This window comes from Drosophila bipectinata, chromosome 3R (genome assembly GCF_030179905.1).
Source record: "Drosophila bipectinata strain 14024-0381.07 chromosome 3R, DbipHiC1v2, whole genome shotgun sequence".
Taxonomy (NCBI): Eukaryota; Metazoa; Arthropoda; class Insecta; order Diptera; family Drosophilidae; genus Drosophila; species Drosophila bipectinata.
Genome location: NC_091739.1, coordinates 24,082,491 through 24,101,491, shown reverse-complemented (window position 1 = coordinate 24,101,491; position 19,001 = coordinate 24,082,491). Strand labels below are relative to the sequence as shown.

Here is a 19,001-nt window from a genome sequence, read left to right as displayed (position 1 = left end):
GTTTCTTGAATTTCAAACTAGTTACTGACTCATGATTAATAAAAATAAAACGAATATAATTGTTATGATTGTGTTTGCAATATTTTTGTTCCATTAAAAATCCAGACAAATATCGTATCAGTGAATTATTTTATCGAACAATATTTGAAAAGATATTAAGTTTATATATAGCACCTAACGTCATTTGTATTTTATATCGTTGATTATTTGCATTTTCCCTTTATTCTAAGACTAATATCCAATGCAATGCATAGATATTTGTATTTTGTTGGAACGAATTAATTGATTCCGATACGGATCAGGAAAGGCCAGTTGTCGAAAAGATCTACAGCTTTGGCTGGGTGGTGGGATGGTTCGATGGCTGGAGTGGATTTATGAGGCTTCCCAGAGCGACGAATTGCAGCAAAGTTTGTCAACGTTGCGTATACGCCGCATGGGCTGGGCTGAACTGGCCAGGGCTTGGCTTAGTTGGCTTAGCCGGAGTTTGAAGGAAAAATTAGTCAACATTTTCATGTCCTGCCGGCATTTGTCGTACCTGACTCTGTTGTTTATGGTTGCCTCGGTGGCAATTTATGGCCGCCCATCTGGACCTTGTCTAATGACATAATTGGAGCCCGTCCGAAGTGCAGCTCTAAGTGCAACGCAACAAAGAAGCGGGGAAAGTGGCTTTGGTGGTGGAGCCGTAGTGTTATGGTGGTGATGGTGGCGACTCCCCTCAGCTTTGGGGCTGCAATTAATTTACGATTTTTTGTGCGGGCTGCACTCTTTGCAGCCAATTGGGCGTGCGGAGTGGCAGTTGCCAGCTGCCACAAACTTGGGCATATGTTGCCACAAATTATAGCCACATTTTCTGGCAGCCGCAGTGAAGTTGAAAGTTGTTAAAGCGCCAGCCCTGGAAATTTTCTTGAGCTGCTTCATTTACTGCGAATTGAATTTAAAGGCAGTCTTGGCCTGGATCGGGCCCGGCATCCATTTCACTTTGTGTGGTCGTGGCTCATTGCCAAGATGTGTGTGGTCCACCCCCCTTCTAACGTTTCTAACGTCCCCTTCCCGCTCTTTTCGGCCATCTGCGCTTTTGGCCCGTCCCTGGATCAACATTTCGCTTTTGTCTGCCTGCCAGACTTCGCAAGACTTGAACGTTTTTACCGCAGCTGCTGATGCTGCTGCTACTAGTGGCTGCAGCTTCCTTTGTGCTGCACTCGCTTAATCCGCTGGCTGGCCGCTCTCATTTCCTGCATTTTCCTCTCATGCTGCATATCGGTCTAGTGGCAGCCATGTGTTTTAGGATGTTTGATATGCGGCAAGTAGATTAATTATACTCTACCCAACGATGTACCGTCAAAGATCCAATTTCCGAAATATAAATCTAAAAAAATTGTATTTAAAAATACGTCCTAAACTCATTAAGCTTTAAGTTTCACATGTATCTCCTAACTACGAAACTAAATTTGGGCTCATTTCTATTTCTCCTAAGCCAATTGGCATTTCCGTTGCCAATGGCGAAGCCAGCTAGCTATTTCCTAAGGAATGCCAAAATGAATCTAGAGCAATTTTCAATTATTGCACAATCGAAGCGTAAATAAGTTGTAAATCATCAATTACCCCACAAAAAGAAGCCAAGAAGCCCCCACACAAGTACTCACAAATATTACACAGTTACAACAACTGCAATTGCCAAGAAATCGCCAAAAGCGGATACGTGTCCTATCGCTTTCCCAAAAAAATGAAAAAGAAACAGCAATGAGGGGGGTATGGGCCTTAAAAGGAAGAAAGCTGGCCGGCCAGACAATGGGAAATCGTAAAAATAGCAACTAACAATCCAAAAAGCACTCGGCCACACTGCGACCAGGACAAAGTCGAGAACAGGAGATAAGCAGCTTCACCCGAATGGGAGCACAAACAGTGCACTATGGGAGAAAATACCGGAGAAGCAGGACGAAAAAGGAACTACATATATCCGAAAGGTAATGGCAGCATTACGTTTTTATTTTATGGTGTTCTTGAAAAAGAGTGATAAAGTCAAAGCTGTATTTAAAGTGTTCTTGTTGCTCTTAAATGTTTTAAATAGCTTAAAGAATCGATATTTTATATTCTTCGAAAGAGTTTTTAAACATCGTTTTTACCAAAACTTTGTAATTGCTAAAGCTTGAAGTCTCTACAAAAAATAATTTAAATAAAATATTAAACTGAAATTTACCCAAAGAGTATTACTAAGCCTTCTATTATTTTTGTAACAGTGCTTCTAAAGGAAGTGCTCCTGGCCGAGCAGTGAAAACCCTAAGTAGATAGATAGAGAAATGTCCCTCCGACTTTGCCGGCATGTGATTTATGTGGTAAATAAAAGAAGGACAAGAACAAGAGCTAGAACAAGCTTGCGAATCAAAGCACGGCGATAGGGGCTCCGAACCGACATAGGAGGTGGTTCAGTGGCTGCAACATGCGATTCCGATGGCAATTGCAACAAGCAGCAGTAGACAGCAGGCGGCATGTGGCATGCGGCATAGGCGGATTCAAAGACAAAGGCATGGGTTCCTGGAAAGAAGGCAGTGTGGCAAGGAGGAAGACAGTCAGACGGAAAGCTGGCAGAGAGGCAGGCAGGCAGGCAGGCGGCGAGACGGAGCAAAAGTTTTTAATATTATTTCAAGTCTGAAATGAGGGCAATCAGCAAGTGCAATTGTCGTCGAGCGGCTGGCATAACAAAAGAGCCGTTTTTTGGCCAAGCCAGGGCAGAACGAAGGCGGTTGGGGGAACAGAACAAAGGCGTCTCCGAGATGGATCTCGGGAAAGAGACTCCGCCAATAAGCGATGGGAGTGCCCGCTGTCAACGCCAAATGAAGCGCAGGACGCCCCAAAGGAAAGAGGTGAATCTGCGGATAGAGGTGGGTATGTAAGTACATAGATGCTGCCGCTGAGGGAAAACAAACAAAGGCCCCAAAAGGCAGTGACAAAGGCCCAGGATGCGGGTGGAGGAACTGCCACAGAAGTTGTAGATAGGATGGCTTACAAGTAGGTAAACGATGTAGTTTCAATTAAGGATGTACCAAGGATGAAAATGGCGGCTGAATCGCGCAATGAACCGTACAGGAGCGCGAAAGAGAGACAGCGAGCTGGCAAAGGAGCGATTCTGTGCTAATGAAGACGTTTCGTTCGAGAAGCGTTAGTCGGAGCCTTGCATCCTGCAACCAGGATGCACGCGTGTCCTCCGCCGTTTGAGCGATGACAGCGGAACGTTTGGCAACCGAAACAGGCGATAAGGCGAATGCGTCAAACTGAACTTGTACCACTAACCCAGTTAGCCGTGCCACGAAACGAGTGGCAGAGAACACCCATGTGTCCTGGCACAATGCGCATCCTGTTGCGAGCACAGACGAAGAACCGAGCTCCACCGTTAGCCGAGGAAAATGAAACGAACGGTATTTGCAACGCTGCGGCCGAGGTTCGACTGCGGACTTTCACTCAATACCGTCCGAAAATGTTGCTAAACCTATGAATGTTGAGATACAAACGTATCTGTGGCTTATCGCCTTGAGAGTATTTTTTTGTGGGCCCTTATCAGTCAAGCTAAACCAACACGTTTCTGGGGGTGGGGTGGGCTGGCGTCGGGGTTCCAGCTCGTGCCGGATACCCGTGCGCGCTCATTGGGTCTCCAACCTCCTCAGCAGAATGCCGTCTCAGCCCGACAGATGGACTTGTTTATTTTTTTCGCTAATTTGGCTCCAAGTAAGCCTACTGAACGCCGCGCTGGACTTCCTGCAGACGGCAGTGCCACTGCCCCTGGTGCGTCATCGGCAGCTGGAGGATGATGAGCGGACCATGGCGGGAGAGTGCACCCTGGGCGCACTAAGCATACGAATGTTTGCCTTCTGAGAACGGAAACACGGTTTATTAACCTCCATACAAATTAGGTGACATTTGGCACACAAGGTGATAAGAATTAGACGACCTATATTACTAAGTGCATATTTATTACGACTTGTATAGCAATCTATTCTAGTTATTGAATTGTAAATGATTACATTGTAACAATTATACAAATATTAGTGAGTATTATATTCAAAGTCTTGTTATTGGCTGTTTAAAATTATTCGATTGTTTATTGAAAGATGTCGATGACTAATCTTTGCATTAAAGATTTGTATAATAACACAAGAGATTATGCTGTTTTTTTTTTTTTTATTTTTTCCAGTCATAACAAACATAAACCCAAGAAAACAAATAAATGTATTTGGTCTCTGCAATAAAAGTATAAAATGAAACTTTTAACGAAGTAAATATTCCAAACAAAAATATAATTTTACAAATACAAAACACTGGAGGACAAATCTGTATGTAAATGGAATTTTGTTTACCTATCCCAAGCTCGACAAAGTAACATGCATTTAATATGCATCTCCAGTTGCATAATTTCATTTCCTATTCAATCTTCGCACACCAAAATTTTAATTAAAAATTCATCTCACCCAGTAAGGGACAAAAAAGTATAATTTATATATGAAACAGTTCTCCGGACATTTTGGGGCTGCTTATCTTGCGTTGACATACCTTGTCAGTTTGCAGAAATATCAAATGGAATTTATGGCAACACCAAAAAGTCCTTGCCGAGAAGTAAAAAGTTTCTCTCTCTTCCGTTCTTGGCTAGGTTCTGTTTTTCTTACGTTTTTTGACAGTTGAAAGTTCATTTTCTGTTCGATTTGCTCAAAATGGGCATCAGGCAACTGGCACGGGCTTCGATAATATTTCATTATGTCGCCTTGGGGCGGCAACTTATTCATTTGCATAATTCTCTTGTTTACAATTTGCGTGCAACAAAAAATGAATAAGCCCAAGAAAAAAAAAGTGTGGAGAAAAAAGCGCCAAACGATTGACTTAAATGAAGTTACAACTTGGCAGCAGCTAAGTGAAAGCAGCAGTTGCAAAATAAGAAAATTTATAATATTCAATTTATATGCACTTTTTGCAGCTCCATCTTCCCAGCTCCCAAGGAGGAGAACAACAAGTAGCCGGGAAACAACAAAATCAGGGGAAACAACTGCAGCTGCTAAGCTGATAATCCCAGATTTCAAGGCGCCAACAGCTGCACCCACTCAGCCACTAGCCCCGCCCCCTAATCCTTCGCCTCCGGCTCCTTTTCCGTCGCTGTGATTAATGAGATTTGTCACTGGCTTCATTTGTATTTTCCATGCTGTTGACTTGGTCCAAGAGCCAGGACCAGGATGAGGTTGCCCCTCAGTCCCGCTCTCTTCAAGAAGCCAACTGACATGCATATAAATTTCATAAATGCCAGGAGCCTGCAATTGCAAGGCCTCGACCAGAACCAAGTGTCCGACAGAAGCAACAGCAGCTGGCCCAGCGAATTTGCATTTTCATTACTTTCAACTCAATTTAAAAATGAAAATCACCAAAGACAAACAGCGATGGGTCAAGCCCTCCAAAGCGGAAGGAAGTCGCTTAGCTGGCGTGCCTTATTATAATTCGCATAAAAATAAAAGCCCCAATCCCCTCGGCCCGGCCGCCACTTGCCCCCGATAACTAAGTGGCACATTAAATTTACCCGAGCCTATAATTCATTTGTTAAGCCTGCCTCAGTTTCAGTTTCAGTTCCGCTTCCATCCTTGGCCAAGATGATCATTAGGACGAAGGACATATAGTGTTTATTATACCCTAAATTTTGGATATTTAAACATTTTTGATTAAAAAAGCAAATACAGTTTTTAAAGTTATTAATAATAGGATATAAAGACGGAGACTAACCTTTAAAAATCTTTTTGAAAGGGAATTTATTAAGTTGGTTTCCTTGTATTGGAACCTTGTACTGGCCTTTTATTCATTTTCCCTTCAGTTTTATTATTATTTTTTTTTTTTTATTTTATTTTAGTTGAGTTTGTAGCTGCATTTCGGTGGTATCTCCACTTGGTCTCAGCTCAACTTAACTCCTCTGAGTTCGTCTCAGCTCGCCTCGTCTCGGCCCGGCCCGGTTGAATTATGGTGGGCAATAAATTTATATGACATATAAATGTAAATAATTGAGCAGCGCGGAGCCGCCGTCTAGAGTTGTCACAGCGGTGAGGTTTCTGGCTTTTGGGGCCCAGGGGCCTGGGATGTGCCGCCTGGATGTGGGTAAGGGGTGCCAGCGGCTTGTTGGCTCTGTGATTGATGCGGGCCCCACTCTGCTGCTCCTCGCATAAAAGTCCTTAATGGCCATTCTGGGTCGGCCATTTAATTTAAAGTTTTGTTGCATCTTTTTGAAACATATTTATTGTATTTGGCTTTCGTAGAACAAAAACAAATAAAAAGGACTAGCAAGCCAGGGCAAAAAGGGGCAGGGCCGAGGACATGTCGATGTTCAGCTTCTTGATCATAGAGTTGATTTGATCCTGGCTCTTAAGGCCATAGACCTCAAACGGTTTGACATTGAAGCGGCTGACACGCGTACCGGATATGGACATGAGGAACTTGTAGTAGCTGGGTCTCAGGGCCGTAGCCTCCAGGATGCAGGCATGGAAGAGGATCGCAGTAAAGAAGCTGTACATAATCATGGTGAAGTGAGGCACCACAGGCAGCTTTCCCTCGGAGACGCCCCAGTTGTAAAACAGCTGCAGGGCCTTCCACAACACATACAAGGACACGGTAGTGTTGGGGAAGCGGAAGAAGCCAACCGAACCGATCAAACCCGCCGGAATAGCGAAGAGAGCATTGTCAAAACCGAAGCCATGCCTCAAGCCACAAGAGGTGCTCTGAAAGGATGAAATAGAAAGAGTCAAATCATAATACATAACACCATAACACATACCTTAAACAAAAAGGAGAAGATTCCTAGAGCCAGTCCGAGTTGTAGAGAACCCTTGTTGAAGATCTGCTTGCGCCACTGCATCTTAAAGTTGATTATTTTGCTAATGTTGAGTACCAGTTTGAGGCCCACAGACAGTCCCACGCCTCCTAGGAACGGTCTTAAAAATCCAAGGCTGGCGTATTGGACACATCCCGTCTTGTGGGGACAACTGGGATGCTTGGCCGAACGAATTTGGTCATAGATCTGTAGGTACGCCGTAATGCTCCGGAAGTCTAGGGGCCTCTGTCGGGAGCTCTGCGTCGTGGTCACCGCCGGAGTCTTAAGTGGACCCGCTTCCTCCTTGCCCAGAATTAGGTCCAGAGCCTTAAATGTGGCATCCTTGGCCACTGTCTTGTGCAGGCCAGTTCGGTAAAGATACATCAGGGCGGTGACACCAAGGCCCATGATGTACACTTGGGCATTGGGAATGGACTTGACCAGACCGCGAGCCTCTAGCATTTTCCACAGAGTCTCGCTGCCCACGTTAGCCACATACAAGGCTAGGGGCACTCGGCGTTCTGGACGCTCGACGGCCAGGGAAGCCATGCTGGCCAGGAAGGTGGGTATGAAACCCACTGTGCTTAGGTAGAATCCACCAAGTAGCCTACGCAGCTGGCAAACGGCAAAGACATAGAGGCTGGCGTTGAGGGTGAGGAACGAGGTAGATTGCAGGATACCGGACACGGTGCGTCCGAGGTCCTTGACTGAGGGGATGCGACCACGCATTACCAAGGCTAACTGGATGATAAAAAATATAAAAAATTAGTATTTGATGTTTATATTTTATAAAAAACAAAAAGAATCAATATTATGAAAAATCTGAACTTTGTACTTCGGTCTACAAAATTTCATATCATCGGTATTTTTCTATATTCATGCCACACCTGGGAATTCAAACTATTTTGTTTATTTCCTGTTGTTAACTCACCAGGTAGACCGTGCAATAGGTGCGCAGGGACGGCGGAATGGCGGACAACATCATGCCCGCCGTTCCAGCGGCACAGCTGGAGGTCCATGGATGATTGTGCTCAAAGCAGGTGGTGCTGAAGGCTATTTCCGCAAGCTTACTCTGGGCTGCCATGATCCACTTTGAATATTGACTTACGGACTATGATTATCAAAATGGCTTTGGCGCTGGCCGAGTGATAAAGCTTATCGTGGAAGGTTGTTTCGTCGAAAGAGTGACCGCCTCGTCCAATTCAATCCGAAATGCTGCTACTTAATCTCAATGGTCTACTTTTAATCGAATCCACGGGTTTCCCATTAGCACGGTGTGTATTTTCAAGTACGAAGGTTCTTAGCTATCACTCGGAGTAACCAGTACTTTCTGTTGCAAAATTTAAACTTAATCCTTCGCTAGAAAAAAAATTCTATTAATTGTATTATTTAATATCGAATCTCATTTAAATTACTTTGTTAAAAGATTGTTTTCCAAATCATCTGCGGCTTTGATGTTTTCGTTTATTGTTATATTTAGGGGTAAAAATACTTTTTTTTATGGTACCGGTCCCTGATCACGTTTGGGCCCAATCAGCCACCAAATGCAACTGATACCAATGCTCTAGCCACGAATTGGACAAGTGGGGTTGGTTTTGGAGAAGCACGCCTTAGGAGTACCATTTCGCCGTAATCTAGGGAGTACCCTCTCCCCCGGAGTGGTTCGTTCTTATCTGAACCACGCGAGCCGAAAGTTTCCCATGTGTTCATACAATGTGTATATACTCCTCAATACCCGATCAGTTTGTTGACGTTGCGTCACAGCCATTATAACTTATCTATAACTAAGAGAAATGTGGGTGCATTGTATTCCTATCAGGCCTCTTTAACTTGCTCTCTTTGGGAATTTTTATTCCCAATCCAGAAAACCCATTATTTTTCCAACACTAGATACTTCTTAGATTTCGGCAACGCAATTGAAAATAACAATAATGAAATGAAATAGTAATGAAAAGACTGACTTGTAGTTTAAATCTTAAAAATGTGTAACTCCACCGCATTAACCTTTTTTCCAAAAAATAGTATTTAATAAGCTATGTTTTATCTCTTAAAAGATACTTTTTCCTAATTCAAAAAATTAAACAACGATCTATAAACTTACCAGTACCAAACTTACCAAATATCTGTGTGCTTCAATAAGTCAAAAACCCGAAAATTTTCCATTCAGATATAATTTGGTATCTGAGTCCAAGTATTGAGTCTGGTCAAGATTGGAATACCCCGCTTGGCACTACCTTAGCAACAAACTGCCAATAAGCTACATCATAGAAGCTCCAAATGTGTCTGGGGCAACCGAATTATTTTTCATAAAAGTTTGTTTACGCATTGTTGTTATCACTTAAAAAAGCTTCACCCGGCACGTGTGGCCTTTTTTAAGGTTCTTGATAAGAAATAACACTTTTCTTAACTGAAGCTCCCAAAAAAAAACTTTCACACGGTCGTGTTCCGAACTTTGATTTCTCCTTCATTTATAGGTGAAATAAACTTTATAAATAATCTAATTCCTCTAATAAATATAATACCATTATTGATTTTCATAGTTTTATTGAATAAAAATTGATACCAAGAAATAAAAACAATCAACATAATTTACATCCCACCCACACAGGCTTAGTTTAATAATCGTTGGACGCTCTCTAAGAGCGGGAGACTCTTGATATAGTACAATTAGATATATGTACAACTATCTCTAAATTGCGTATAAATGGAGATATGGTTTGGCCTTCGATCCACATATGATCTTGGTAATTTTCAAGAGGCTAATGAGAAGGCCGGGAGTACCGACTTTTCCACAATCTTCAGAGATTTGATGGTTTCCACCGCCTGTTTCTGGGTTTCTAAGCCGAATACATCAAAGGCGCTTAGATTAAACCTGCTTAATCTGCAAAGCAATAAAGAATGTTAGTTGAAGACTAATGCTTTTTAGATAAAATTAGCTAACCTTTCGCCTGAGATGGCCTGCAGAAACTTGTAGTAGCTGGGACGTAGATTTTTTGGCTCCAGGATGCCCGCATGGAACAGAACGGCAGTAAAGAATGAGTATAGGAACAGCATAAAGTTGGGTATTTTCGGCACGATGCCACTTTCTTGGCCTTTGTCACAAAGGATCTGTTAATGAAGAACGTAGTCTTTAGTAGTTAAACTCCCCTGAATAATATAATGGATGAATTAACCTGTACTGCTTTCCACATAACATACAAGGCAACTGTGTTATCGGGATACTGAGTATATGTCAGGGAAGCAACCAATCCGGCGGGAATGGCAAACCGGGCATCATCCCGATTGAAACTGTGCCGTAACAAGCATGAGATTGACTGAAAAATGTAATATTTATACAAAATATTACTGACAAAGTTCATTTCTATAGTTACCTTATACAGGAATGAGAAGCTTCCCATAAAGATGCCCAACTTCAGGGTATTGTGATTGAAGACCTGCTTATTCCATTGCATTTTTCCCGCCATGATTCGCTTGAAATTCATGACCAGCTTGAGGGCTACTTGGAGTGCCACTCCGCCCACCAAGGGCTTAATCCCGCCCAGCACCGCGTAGCCGACGCAGCTTTGCTGGTGTCGGCAGCTGGCATGCTTGGCGCGTATCAGGTTGCTGTAGACGCGTACCCAGTCCGAGACGGTTGAGAAGCTAACAGCGGGTCGGCTTTGAGAAGGCGCGGGCTGCTCACCAGGCACTATGGGTGCTGCTTCTGCCACAGGTCCCGCTTCTTCTCTGCCCACAAAAATGCGAAGGATATTGAAAATGGAGTCCTTGGAGCCACCCAGCCGGTAGATATAGAGCAGTGCCGCTATGCTCAAGCCAAAAATCATGGTCTGTCCGTGACGCAGGGATCGCACCCAGCCGCGCGACTCGGCCATATTCCATAACGTTTCCGTTGCTACGTTAGCCACGTAAAGGGTCAGCAGTGGCCTGCGAGCGGGCCGCTCCACCAGAATAGCCGTGTACGATGCCAGAAAACAGGGCACAAACGCAACTGTGCTAAAATGGTATCGACCCAGTGAGTTCCGCAGCAAGCAGTTGTACAAAATGAAGGTGTAGGCATTGGTCACCAGGAAGGCTGTCGACTGTATGATACCCAATATGGCACGTTTTAGATCCTCCTTTGTGGGCACTCGGTGGCGCATCAGTAGCGAGAGGGCATATACCACGGTATAGACCCGCAGGCAGTAAGGCGTTGCTGAGAGCAGAATCCCGGCCGTTGCATTCGCGCAGTGATCCGTCCACGGGTGCTGGAACTCCTGGCAGGTAATGCTCAGTGGCGAAATTAGTTTACTCTGCCCCGTCATAGTGAAAAGTCCACAACTGCAAAGTAGAAAGTGTACTTCTTAATTGGTTGCTTAGCGAATTTATATTGATTTTTGTTGATCATTCTTTTGATACGAATAATCAGAGTGCACTGAACTGACTTCTATCAGATGTTTATAAATAAATATCTTGATTGCACAACACTTTCTTTGTTTCAGGACCACTTTTTGTTACCCTAATCCTGATGGGGATTTTTTATGTACATGGGTTATAGTATTTAGTTTAGTTTTTGTTACTAAGAATACTATACTATAAATTCTTTTGTATCATAAAATCTCAAGTGTTCGAACAACTGTTTTGCGTAGGTGGAACCATTAGTCACCTAATATGGGGTGTCCGAGTCCGATGTTTAACCTTTAATCTTATCTGTTGGGCACAAGTGTACGGGTGGTTATTGTGCTTCTTACGAGGCTATCGGTTGTTCCACTGAACTTGAAAAGTTATTCCTAAAATAAGCTTGGGGATTTCGTGTTACTTCGCAGGGGAACGCTCTGCAGCTGCTGCTGGCCAGGCCAGAACTGAACTGTCCCAATGGACAATAGCCTGGAAAGTTGGATTGGCGGATTACAGTTGGTATATCATAATATATGGCTTGTCTACGATAAGATACATCATAGATTAGCCAGGCAAGGAGATTTGCCAGTAGCAAGGGCAAAGGGAACATTGAATGGTGTGATTTTATTACTCCTGTATAGTATTATCTATGGATCATGGGTTTGTCAACAAATTTATCTGTTTGTTGCTTATGAATTCTTGATTAACTTTAGAGCCAATTTAGTTTTACATTTTTAATCAAGGAAACTTAATTAAAGTCTGGTGACTAACAATGATTATTTACACGTTGATGAGAAGTAAAAAAAAAATGTTATGAGCAATATAACTGCAACTGAACTGAGGTTTATTTTAAAAGGTATAGGTCAAACTCTAAGTTAGCTACCTTGAATATATGACAAAGTTAATAGCTTCATTTAAGCTATCAAGAAAAAACAAGCTCATTCATATTATATTGTCTATATTACACGATATATATATATATACGAATTAAGTTATTAAAGTAACTATATTGACTTAATAATGTAGGCCTTTATAATACTAAATCCAACTTAGACTGAGAATGTAAAAGCGCGAAGAACCTTTGCCCCAGATTTGCATAAAAAATGATATATTCAAGAACTAAAGGTAATCGCTACGTGTCAGAGATATGGACTCGGTGGGGCTCCCACTAGAAATGCTAATAGCTAATCAAATCCCTTGCCCACCTTATCGGACGGCACTTACGCTCAACTACTTGTACACTTGACTGGGCAATAAAGCGATCGTTGGCTAATCACCGATTTGCTGGCAACTTGATTCGAGATACGGCAGCTGGTTTTTTTGGACGCTTAACAATCTTCCAGTTGGGCTATAGGCTGCTGATATGCTGTCTCTCGATGTTTTCGGATGAATGCTTGCTATTTCGACACTCCGAATCGCAAAATTTGACAAGAAAGTTTCCAGCGACGCACTGCTCCTTGGTTGCTCCGTTTGGGACTATCTGTTCCGCTCCGATTCGATTTCCGGATCTTGCCCTCGGCATCGGTGGCAGTGAATGCATATATTATACGGCTGCTGGATGAAAGTCGTAATTATCTCCGGGGCCACAAAGTCCAACAACAACAAGTGGTCGGGTGTCGGCAGAGTCTCTGGTTTCCGTTTTGCCCCTTCGACTGCTGCAGCAAATGGGCAGCAAGTGCTGCAGTTGCTAGCTGGAACGCTGCATGTCCAGCTGGTCCGATTCTCTGTATTAGTATTTATTTAATTAGCATTTATTCCACGAGCGGCTGTTCAATTGCGCGTTTTGTAAACAATAATACGCCCGAGTGGCTATCGGTATATCGATAGGTAGATGTGCCAAGTTAGGGGTGGAACTCTACCACCTTTAGGTGGCGGGAATTTCAAATTTTATTTTATTTTGGTGGATGGCAAATAACTATTTAATTTTTGAAATTATTTTCATTTTATTAATCTTAAAACAATAAAAAAAACTATTTGTACATTATATAGCAAATATATGTAGGTTATACTTAAATATTAAAACTTCAATGGTAAAATTTAATAAAAAGTTTACCGCTACTGAACATAAAAATATTATACCATTTATTTCTAGCCTAAACTATTTATAAAATGAGTTTAAAGTTTAAACAATTAAAGAGTGGAGCTGATAATAAGAAAACAACAAAAAGTAAAAGGAAATTAGTGAAGACCGGTCATCTCGACCAATCGACAGATTCAAAATTTTAATAAATAGAATAGTTGCCTCAGATTCAACTTCCTAAAACGAAAAACTGATTTCATAAAATTAAATTAGAATCAAGCTGAAATGGTATTCTTTCTCGGTATTAAAATTTAATTGGCTGCAATTATCCAACAAATCTGTTGAAGCCAATTTAGCCATCTTGCACCTCCTCACCTTGCGGCCTGAAGCCAACGCGTTGTTGAAATTTTCATTTACGAATCCTGCGGTGACCTCCTAGGCCACAATTCAAGCCACAATCGACTCGGGCGCAGGATGAAAGTCTAGTAGAGCACTTGGCCTGCGAAATTGTTTGCATTTCGAGTAGGTTGCGGGCGAGCTTCCCGTTGCCGAGCCATCAATTGGATTTTGGTTGTAGTTCATAAGTGTATCTCTGCCTGTCTCAGGCTTAGTTGCTATTTCAATTCCACTTTTGCTTCCATTTCTACCATTTGACGTGTTTTCCTGCTCCTCAACCTCTTTTAATTTACCATTACACTAGAAGAAATTGGAATTCCAATAAACTTTATAAGTAAAATTATAATTACTACCTTTTTCGGGCACTACTTTATGTTTTCAGTGATCCATTATATGCAATATTTTTATAACTTTCCCGAATAGTTATTAAAATCTACTTAATTTTTCTCAGTTCAGGCGGATATACAAAATATTTCGTTATTGTTTTGCGGCTGTTGCCGTTTCTATTACCTGGGGCATGATGGCTTATTTTGAAAGCCAAAGCGCTTAAGTAGTTCATTCAACATAGGCCCTAAATGGGGGGATGGATTCCGAACCATTCCTGCGCTCCTTGCGGTCCTCTGCTAAGTCTCATTTCTGGTGTTTCCCGCTCAAATGCTTAGCGAAATTGCGGCTGCTTTGTGTGATGCCCGGCCCCATCTCCACCTCCAACATTTTGCCGCGGCTTAGCCAAGAGTGTCGGTGTTTTGGAGCTGGATGTCGTGTATATCAAACATACTTGACTCTGTCAGGACCTGGCACTTACTTAATTTACTTGAGGTGTTTCGTTGATTCGGGGCTTCGGTGCTCCCTGGTATTTGGTATCCCCGCATAAATCTTTGTTTCTGACGTGTCGCCTGGCGCTAAGTAAGCACTTAAAAAGATTGGGTAAATGGAGGCGGGAGTCGGTCGTGGAAGCTACCTTATTGTTGCTGCTAATCTAAAGTTGCCCCCAGCTTTCGGGGTTCAATTGGCAATTAGCCCAGAACTTGACCGGGTTGTGTAGGTCGTGCAGCAGAGCAGCAGTGCAGCATAATCCTTGTAATTGCTGGCGGAGAAAAGGGCACCTAGGGGTCCTGGAAGCTGTCAATCCGGCAGCCACTTAGGAATCAATTTGGCTAGCGAAGCGTGCGTTTAATATGCATCCAAGAGAGAGCGGAGCGTGTGGAACGGAGTCTCAGAACGCAGTCCCTCGAATCGGATTTTGGACAGGTTGTGGAAAGAGCCGGGGCTTGGGGTTCATTGAGCTGCTTGACCACCGAACAGCACCTCCAGCCTCTGCTCCAGCATTTATAGACTTGTCTTGGGCTCATTTATCCTGAGCCACACATCCCCTTCGGCATTGCTTAATGCGAAGGTCCTGTTCAGGATGCTGCCTGCATGTGGCCATTTGTTTAGCCCAGTGTCCGGTGGGTGCTTGGGTGAATGTGTCTGTGTGGTTGCGTCCAAATGTGTTCAATTAAGCGGTAATAAATTGTTCATTTGCTCATTGGTGCGCAAGGCCATTACAACAACAGCAGGATCTATGGCTATAGAAGACTTTGTCGTCACTGTAATATATTATGGGAGCCAGATTATGGCCAGGGCCAATGCCGTAGCCACCAGCAGCAGCCTACATTGATGCATATCCTGCCATTAGCAAGCCTTTTGCATAATACACAATTAATTTTGCACATAGTTGTTATTTTATTAATTGCTTCCATTCGAATTTTTTGTTCTCAATCACAAAGTCGGTTTACCGAAGCCTGGCCAGTTTGCTTGGCCTAAAAACAAAAGACCGAAATCATCAGAGTGGAGGAGGCCAAATCGTTTACCCAAATGCCCCATTTTCCATTTCCATTCGCCGCAGCAAAACCGCCCAGAAATGTGGACCAGACCACACTGACTTCCCATCAAAATAGATATTTTGCGGCTGCCGTTGGTAACGAACGAATGCCAAAACAGACATTTCCAACCCGAAACCCAATTCCCATCTTCGAGCAAAAACTCAAACTCCCTTGTTTTCTTTAGGGGGAGTCACACATGTTCGGCTGTTTGGCGAGGGAGTAAATGTGTCAAATGTCACACAGACAATTGCCGCAATGCTGGCCAGGATACTTGTCGGGCGGAAGTTGTTACCAAATGTAAAATTAACAATGGATTATGTGCCACTATTGCTTTTTCTCTTTCTTTTCCTCCTTCACTCTTTGACTCTTATGTTTCTTATTCCTCCTATCATAGTTTACATGTGTGACCTCCTTTATGTCATGTTGCCTTTGGAAATGGAAGTTAAACATAACTTGACTTTTTTCTCCATATGACGATGGTTTCTAGAATATATTCAAAAATAAAAGTTCACAGGTTTAATCGAAATTTCAGAAGAAAAGCGATAGCTTATAGTGAGAGATATAGTACGTATAGTACTATATAGTACGTATAGTATGTATAATCCTTATCAGCATCACCTACTTATAAAACGAGTGAGAGTAATTGGAATTAGAAAGCCTCACTTCCACATTTCTATTTTCGGGATGGAACTGGTATAAAAGATAGGAATCTAAGCGATGAGTTCAGTCGCGAATCGCTCGTATTTTAAGTAGCCCAAAAAACGTATTAAAATTTTTATTGGAGCGGTCATTTCAAGCTTAACTATGAAATTAAATTTGTTATTCGCATTGCCATTGTGTATTTTATTTATGGCGTGCAGCGCAAGTCCGGAGGACTTGACTGTGTTCAAAAGGGCATTGGAGAGCTTCTCCCACGCAGTTAGGATCTACAGTACCGATGCCGTTGATGATCTCCAGCTAGAAGAACTTCGAGTTGTCATTAATATTGTGGATGAATCAATGCTCGAGTTCGAAGGAACCGCCAAAAATCACCTGAGCAATATAAGCAGCCTAGCATTGGAGCAGAAGTCTTTCGATTCGATTGTGAAGTTGTGCGATTCGGTAACCCCATCACTCGCCAGTTTTATCAAGAATATAGATGCAGGTCTTTCGGAAAGCGACAAATGCCAAAATTGGAACAACACAGTGAATGCACTAAATCAAGGCTTGATAAATATTACCCACTCTTTTGATAAATTTATAGAAGTGAAAAAGGAGAGGGAGGAGTTGCGTCAAAGTCTCTGTACAATGAAGAGCGCTTTGACCTTTGATTTTGGCCCTCAAGGCGTTTTCGAACAAAAAAATCAAGATTTAATTTTAAAAGACCTTGAACTCAAAAGTCAAATAGCTTCCGATCTTAGAAATAAATTTATGTCTAATGGAATAGACCACCAATACAATATAGAGATAATGAATTGTTTGGAAAAAACCTTTACGGATGTTCAAAAGTTTCGACAAGAAAAGCTGAACAAAGTTAAAGAATCCTTTAAACCCCTCCAAGAAACAATTGAAAGAGCTATCGAATTGGCAACTATTCCTGATTTTAATTTGGATGCCGATAAAACCAATATATATTCCCTACAAGTGCGCATTTTTGAAGAAGGAAAGGTAAGTGCACAAACCAGTGATCTTCATAGACAATATTTAAAGTGTTTTACAAAATTTTAGAAGCAAAAAGTCATCTTGGAAAACGACCCAAATTCGCAAGCTGAACTTCTACCACTTTTGAAAGCATTGATAAACGATTGCTACAAAAATGCGTTTAAGATATAAAATAAAAAAAAAAGATAGAAATTTATTTATACTAATTCATTCAGCTCTTCAAGAAAAAACAAATCTGACTGAGTAAAAACAACTATAATCTTGATATTAGGAAAGAATGATATTCTCTTTCCCACCATACGGCATTAAAATCCTGAGAAAAAATATTTTTTAGATTTTTTGTCCATTTTTCCTGATACGACCTTTGAAATTGGGTTTTTCCATATAGGGTCCACAGTAATGATTATATCTTCCCCAATTCTCATCCGATTCTCAATCGGATTACCTTAAACGATTTCAGAATCGATTTCACTATCCTGCATCAAAATCCCGAGACAAAATATATTTTAGATTTTTTGTCCATTTTTCGTGATGGGATCCCTTGAAAATGGGTTTTTCCATATAGGGTCCACAGTGATAGCTACATCTTCCCCAATTCTCATCCGATTCTCAAGCGGATTACCTTAGACGATTTCTGGATCGATTCTCCACCATTCTGCATCAAAATCCAGAGACAAAATATTTTGTAGATTTTTTGTCTATTTTTCGTGATGGGGGGTGATTTTTCGTGATCCCTTGAAAATGGGGTTTTTCCATATAGGGTCCACAGCGATAGCTATATCTACACCAATTCTCATCCGATTCTCATGCGGATTACCTTCAACGATTTCTGGGTCAATTTCCCTCTATTCTGCATCAAAATCCTGAGACAAAATATTTTTTAGATTTTTTGTCCATTTTTTGTGATGGGATCCCTTGAAAATGGGGTTTTCCCATATAGGGTCCACAGCGATAGCTATATCTTCCCCAATTCTCATCCGATTCTCATGCGGATTACCTTAAACGAATTCTGGGTCGATTTCCCTCTATTCTGCATCAAAATCGTGAGACAAAAAATTTTTTAGATTTTTGTCCATTTTTCGTGATGGGATCCTGAAAATGGAGTTTTTCCATATAGGGTCCACAGTGATGATTATATCTTCCCCAATTCTCATCCGATTCTCAAGCGGATTACCTTAAACGATTTCTGGGTCAATTTCCCTCTATTCTGCATCAAAATCCTGAGACAAAATATTTTTTAGATTTTTTGTCCATTTTTTGTGATGGGATCCCTTGAAAATGGGGTTTTTCCATATAGGGTCCACAGTGATGGCTATATCTTCCCCAATTCTCATCCGATTCCCAAGCGGATTACCTTAAACGATTTCTGGGTCGATTTCCCTCTATTCTGCATCAAAATCGTAGACAAAATATTTTTTAGATTTTTTGTCCATTTTTTGTGATGGGATCCCTTGAAAATGAGGTTTTCTCATATAGGGTCCACAGCGATAGCTGTCTTCCCCAATTCTCATCCGATTCTCCTGCGGATTACCTTAAACGATTTCTGGGTCGATTTCCCTCTATTCTGCATCAAAATACTGAGAAAAATATTTTTTCGATTTTTGGTCCGTTTTTCACGATGGGATCCCTTGAAAATGGGGTTTTCCATATAGGGTCCACAGCGATAGCTATATCTTCCCCAATTCTCATCCGATTCCCAAGCGGAATACCTTAAACGATTTCTGGATCGATTCTCCACCATTCTGCATCAAAATCCCGAGACAAAATATATTTTAGATTTTTTGTCCATTTTTCACGATGGGATCCCCTGAAAATGGGGTTTTCTCATATAGGGTCCACAGCGATAGCTATGTCTTCCCCAATTCTCATCCGATTCTCC

The 19,001-nt window shown here is 41.9% G+C and overlaps 4 protein-coding genes across 6 annotated transcripts; 2 read left to right on the top strand and 2 right to left on the bottom strand.

Annotated features, from left to right (window-relative positions):
• The first annotated feature begins 3,381 nt into the window (after positions 1-3,381).
• Positions 3,382-4,084, top strand: LOC108126510 (uncharacterized). Its single transcript, XM_017243117.3, has one exon. The coding sequence runs from the start codon at positions 3,487-3,489 to the stop codon at positions 3,865-3,867; it is 381 nt and encodes a 126-aa protein (XP_017098606.3). The 5' UTR covers positions 3,382-3,486; the 3' UTR covers positions 3,868-4,084.
• A 2,153-nt stretch (positions 4,085-6,237) lies between these two features.
• Positions 6,238-8,510, bottom strand: LOC108126485 (transmembrane protein 135-like). 2 transcript variants are annotated; one of them, XM_070281768.1, is made up of 4 exons: positions 8,242-8,510; positions 7,758-8,185; positions 6,791-7,567; positions 6,238-6,734 (listed from the first exon to the last, which is right to left on the bottom strand). In XM_070281768.1, the coding sequence occupies exons 2-4, from the start codon at positions 7,908-7,910 to the stop codon at positions 6,297-6,299; spliced, it is 1,368 nt and encodes a 455-aa protein (XP_070137869.1). In that variant the 5' UTR covers positions 7,911-8,185; positions 8,242-8,510; the 3' UTR covers positions 6,238-6,296. The 2 variants fall into 2 exon arrangements, with proteins under 2 accessions (XP_070137869.1, XP_017098580.2); XM_017243091.3 differs by having other exon boundaries at positions 7,758-8,180.
• An 838-nt stretch (positions 8,511-9,348) lies between these two features.
• LOC108126557 (transmembrane protein 135) lies at positions 9,349-13,004 on the bottom strand. 2 transcript variants are annotated; one of them, XM_017243203.3, is made up of 5 exons: positions 12,425-13,004; positions 10,198-11,143; positions 10,000-10,140; positions 9,768-9,934; positions 9,349-9,707 (listed from the first exon to the last, which is right to left on the bottom strand). In XM_017243203.3, the coding sequence occupies exons 2-5, from the start codon at positions 11,125-11,127 to the stop codon at positions 9,578-9,580; spliced, it is 1,368 nt and encodes a 455-aa protein (XP_017098692.2). In that variant the 5' UTR covers positions 11,128-11,143; positions 12,425-13,004; the 3' UTR covers positions 9,349-9,577. The 2 variants fall into 2 exon arrangements, with proteins under 2 accessions (XP_017098692.2, XP_070137651.1); XM_070281550.1 differs by lacking the exon at positions 12,425-13,004 and adding an exon at positions 11,469-11,647.
• Positions 13,005-15,966: 2,962 nt separating this feature from the next.
• Positions 15,967-17,319, top strand: LOC138926642 (uncharacterized). The gene is made up of 2 exons (XM_070281471.1): positions 15,967-17,128; positions 17,189-17,319. The coding sequence occupies exons 1-2, from the start codon at positions 16,286-16,288 to the stop codon at positions 17,291-17,293; spliced, it is 948 nt and encodes a 315-aa protein (XP_070137572.1). The 5' UTR covers positions 15,967-16,285; the 3' UTR covers positions 17,294-17,319.
• The last annotated feature ends 1,682 nt before the right edge of the window (positions 17,320-19,001 follow it).

What these genes read in the sequence shown, in the direction of transcription:
- LOC108126557 (XM_017243203.3), bottom strand. Translation starts at nt 11,127, where the DNA reads ATGACGGGGCAGAGTAAACTAATTTCGCCACTGAGCATTACCTGCCAG. An exon ending in TTATGTGGAAAGCAGTACAG is followed by an intron (nt 9,935 to 9,999) that starts GTTAATTCATCC and finishes CTTCATTAACAG; the next exon opens with ATCCTTTGTGACAAAGGCCA. An exon ending in CAGGCCATCTCAGGCGAAAG is followed by an intron (nt 9,708 to 9,767) that starts GTTAGCTAATTT and finishes ATTGCTTTGCAG; the next exon opens with ATTAAGCAGGTTTAATCTAA.
- LOC138926642 (XM_070281471.1), top strand. Translation starts at nt 16,286, where the DNA reads ATGAAATTAAATTTGTTATTCGCATTGCCATTGTGTATTTTATTTATG. An exon ending in GCATTTTTGAAGAAGGAAAG is followed by an intron (nt 17,129 to 17,188) that starts GTAAGTGCACAA and finishes ACAAAATTTTAG; the next exon opens with AAGCAAAAAGTCATCTTGGA.
- LOC108126510 (XM_017243117.3), top strand. Translation starts at nt 3,487, where the DNA reads ATGAATGTTGAGATACAAACGTATCTGTGGCTTATCGCCTTGAGAGTA.
- LOC108126485 (XM_070281768.1), bottom strand. Translation starts at nt 7,910, where the DNA reads ATGGCAGCCCAGAGTAAGCTTGCGGAAATAGCCTTCAGCACCACCTGC. An exon ending in CCTATTGCACGGTCTACCTG is followed by an intron (nt 7,568 to 7,757) that starts GTGAGTTAACAA and finishes TTTATCATCCAG; the next exon opens with TTAGCCTTGGTAATGCGTGG. An exon ending in TCTTCTCCTTTTTGTTTAAG is followed by an intron (nt 6,735 to 6,790) that starts GTATGTGTTATG and finishes TCATCCTTTCAG; the next exon opens with AGCACCTCTTGTGGCTTGAG.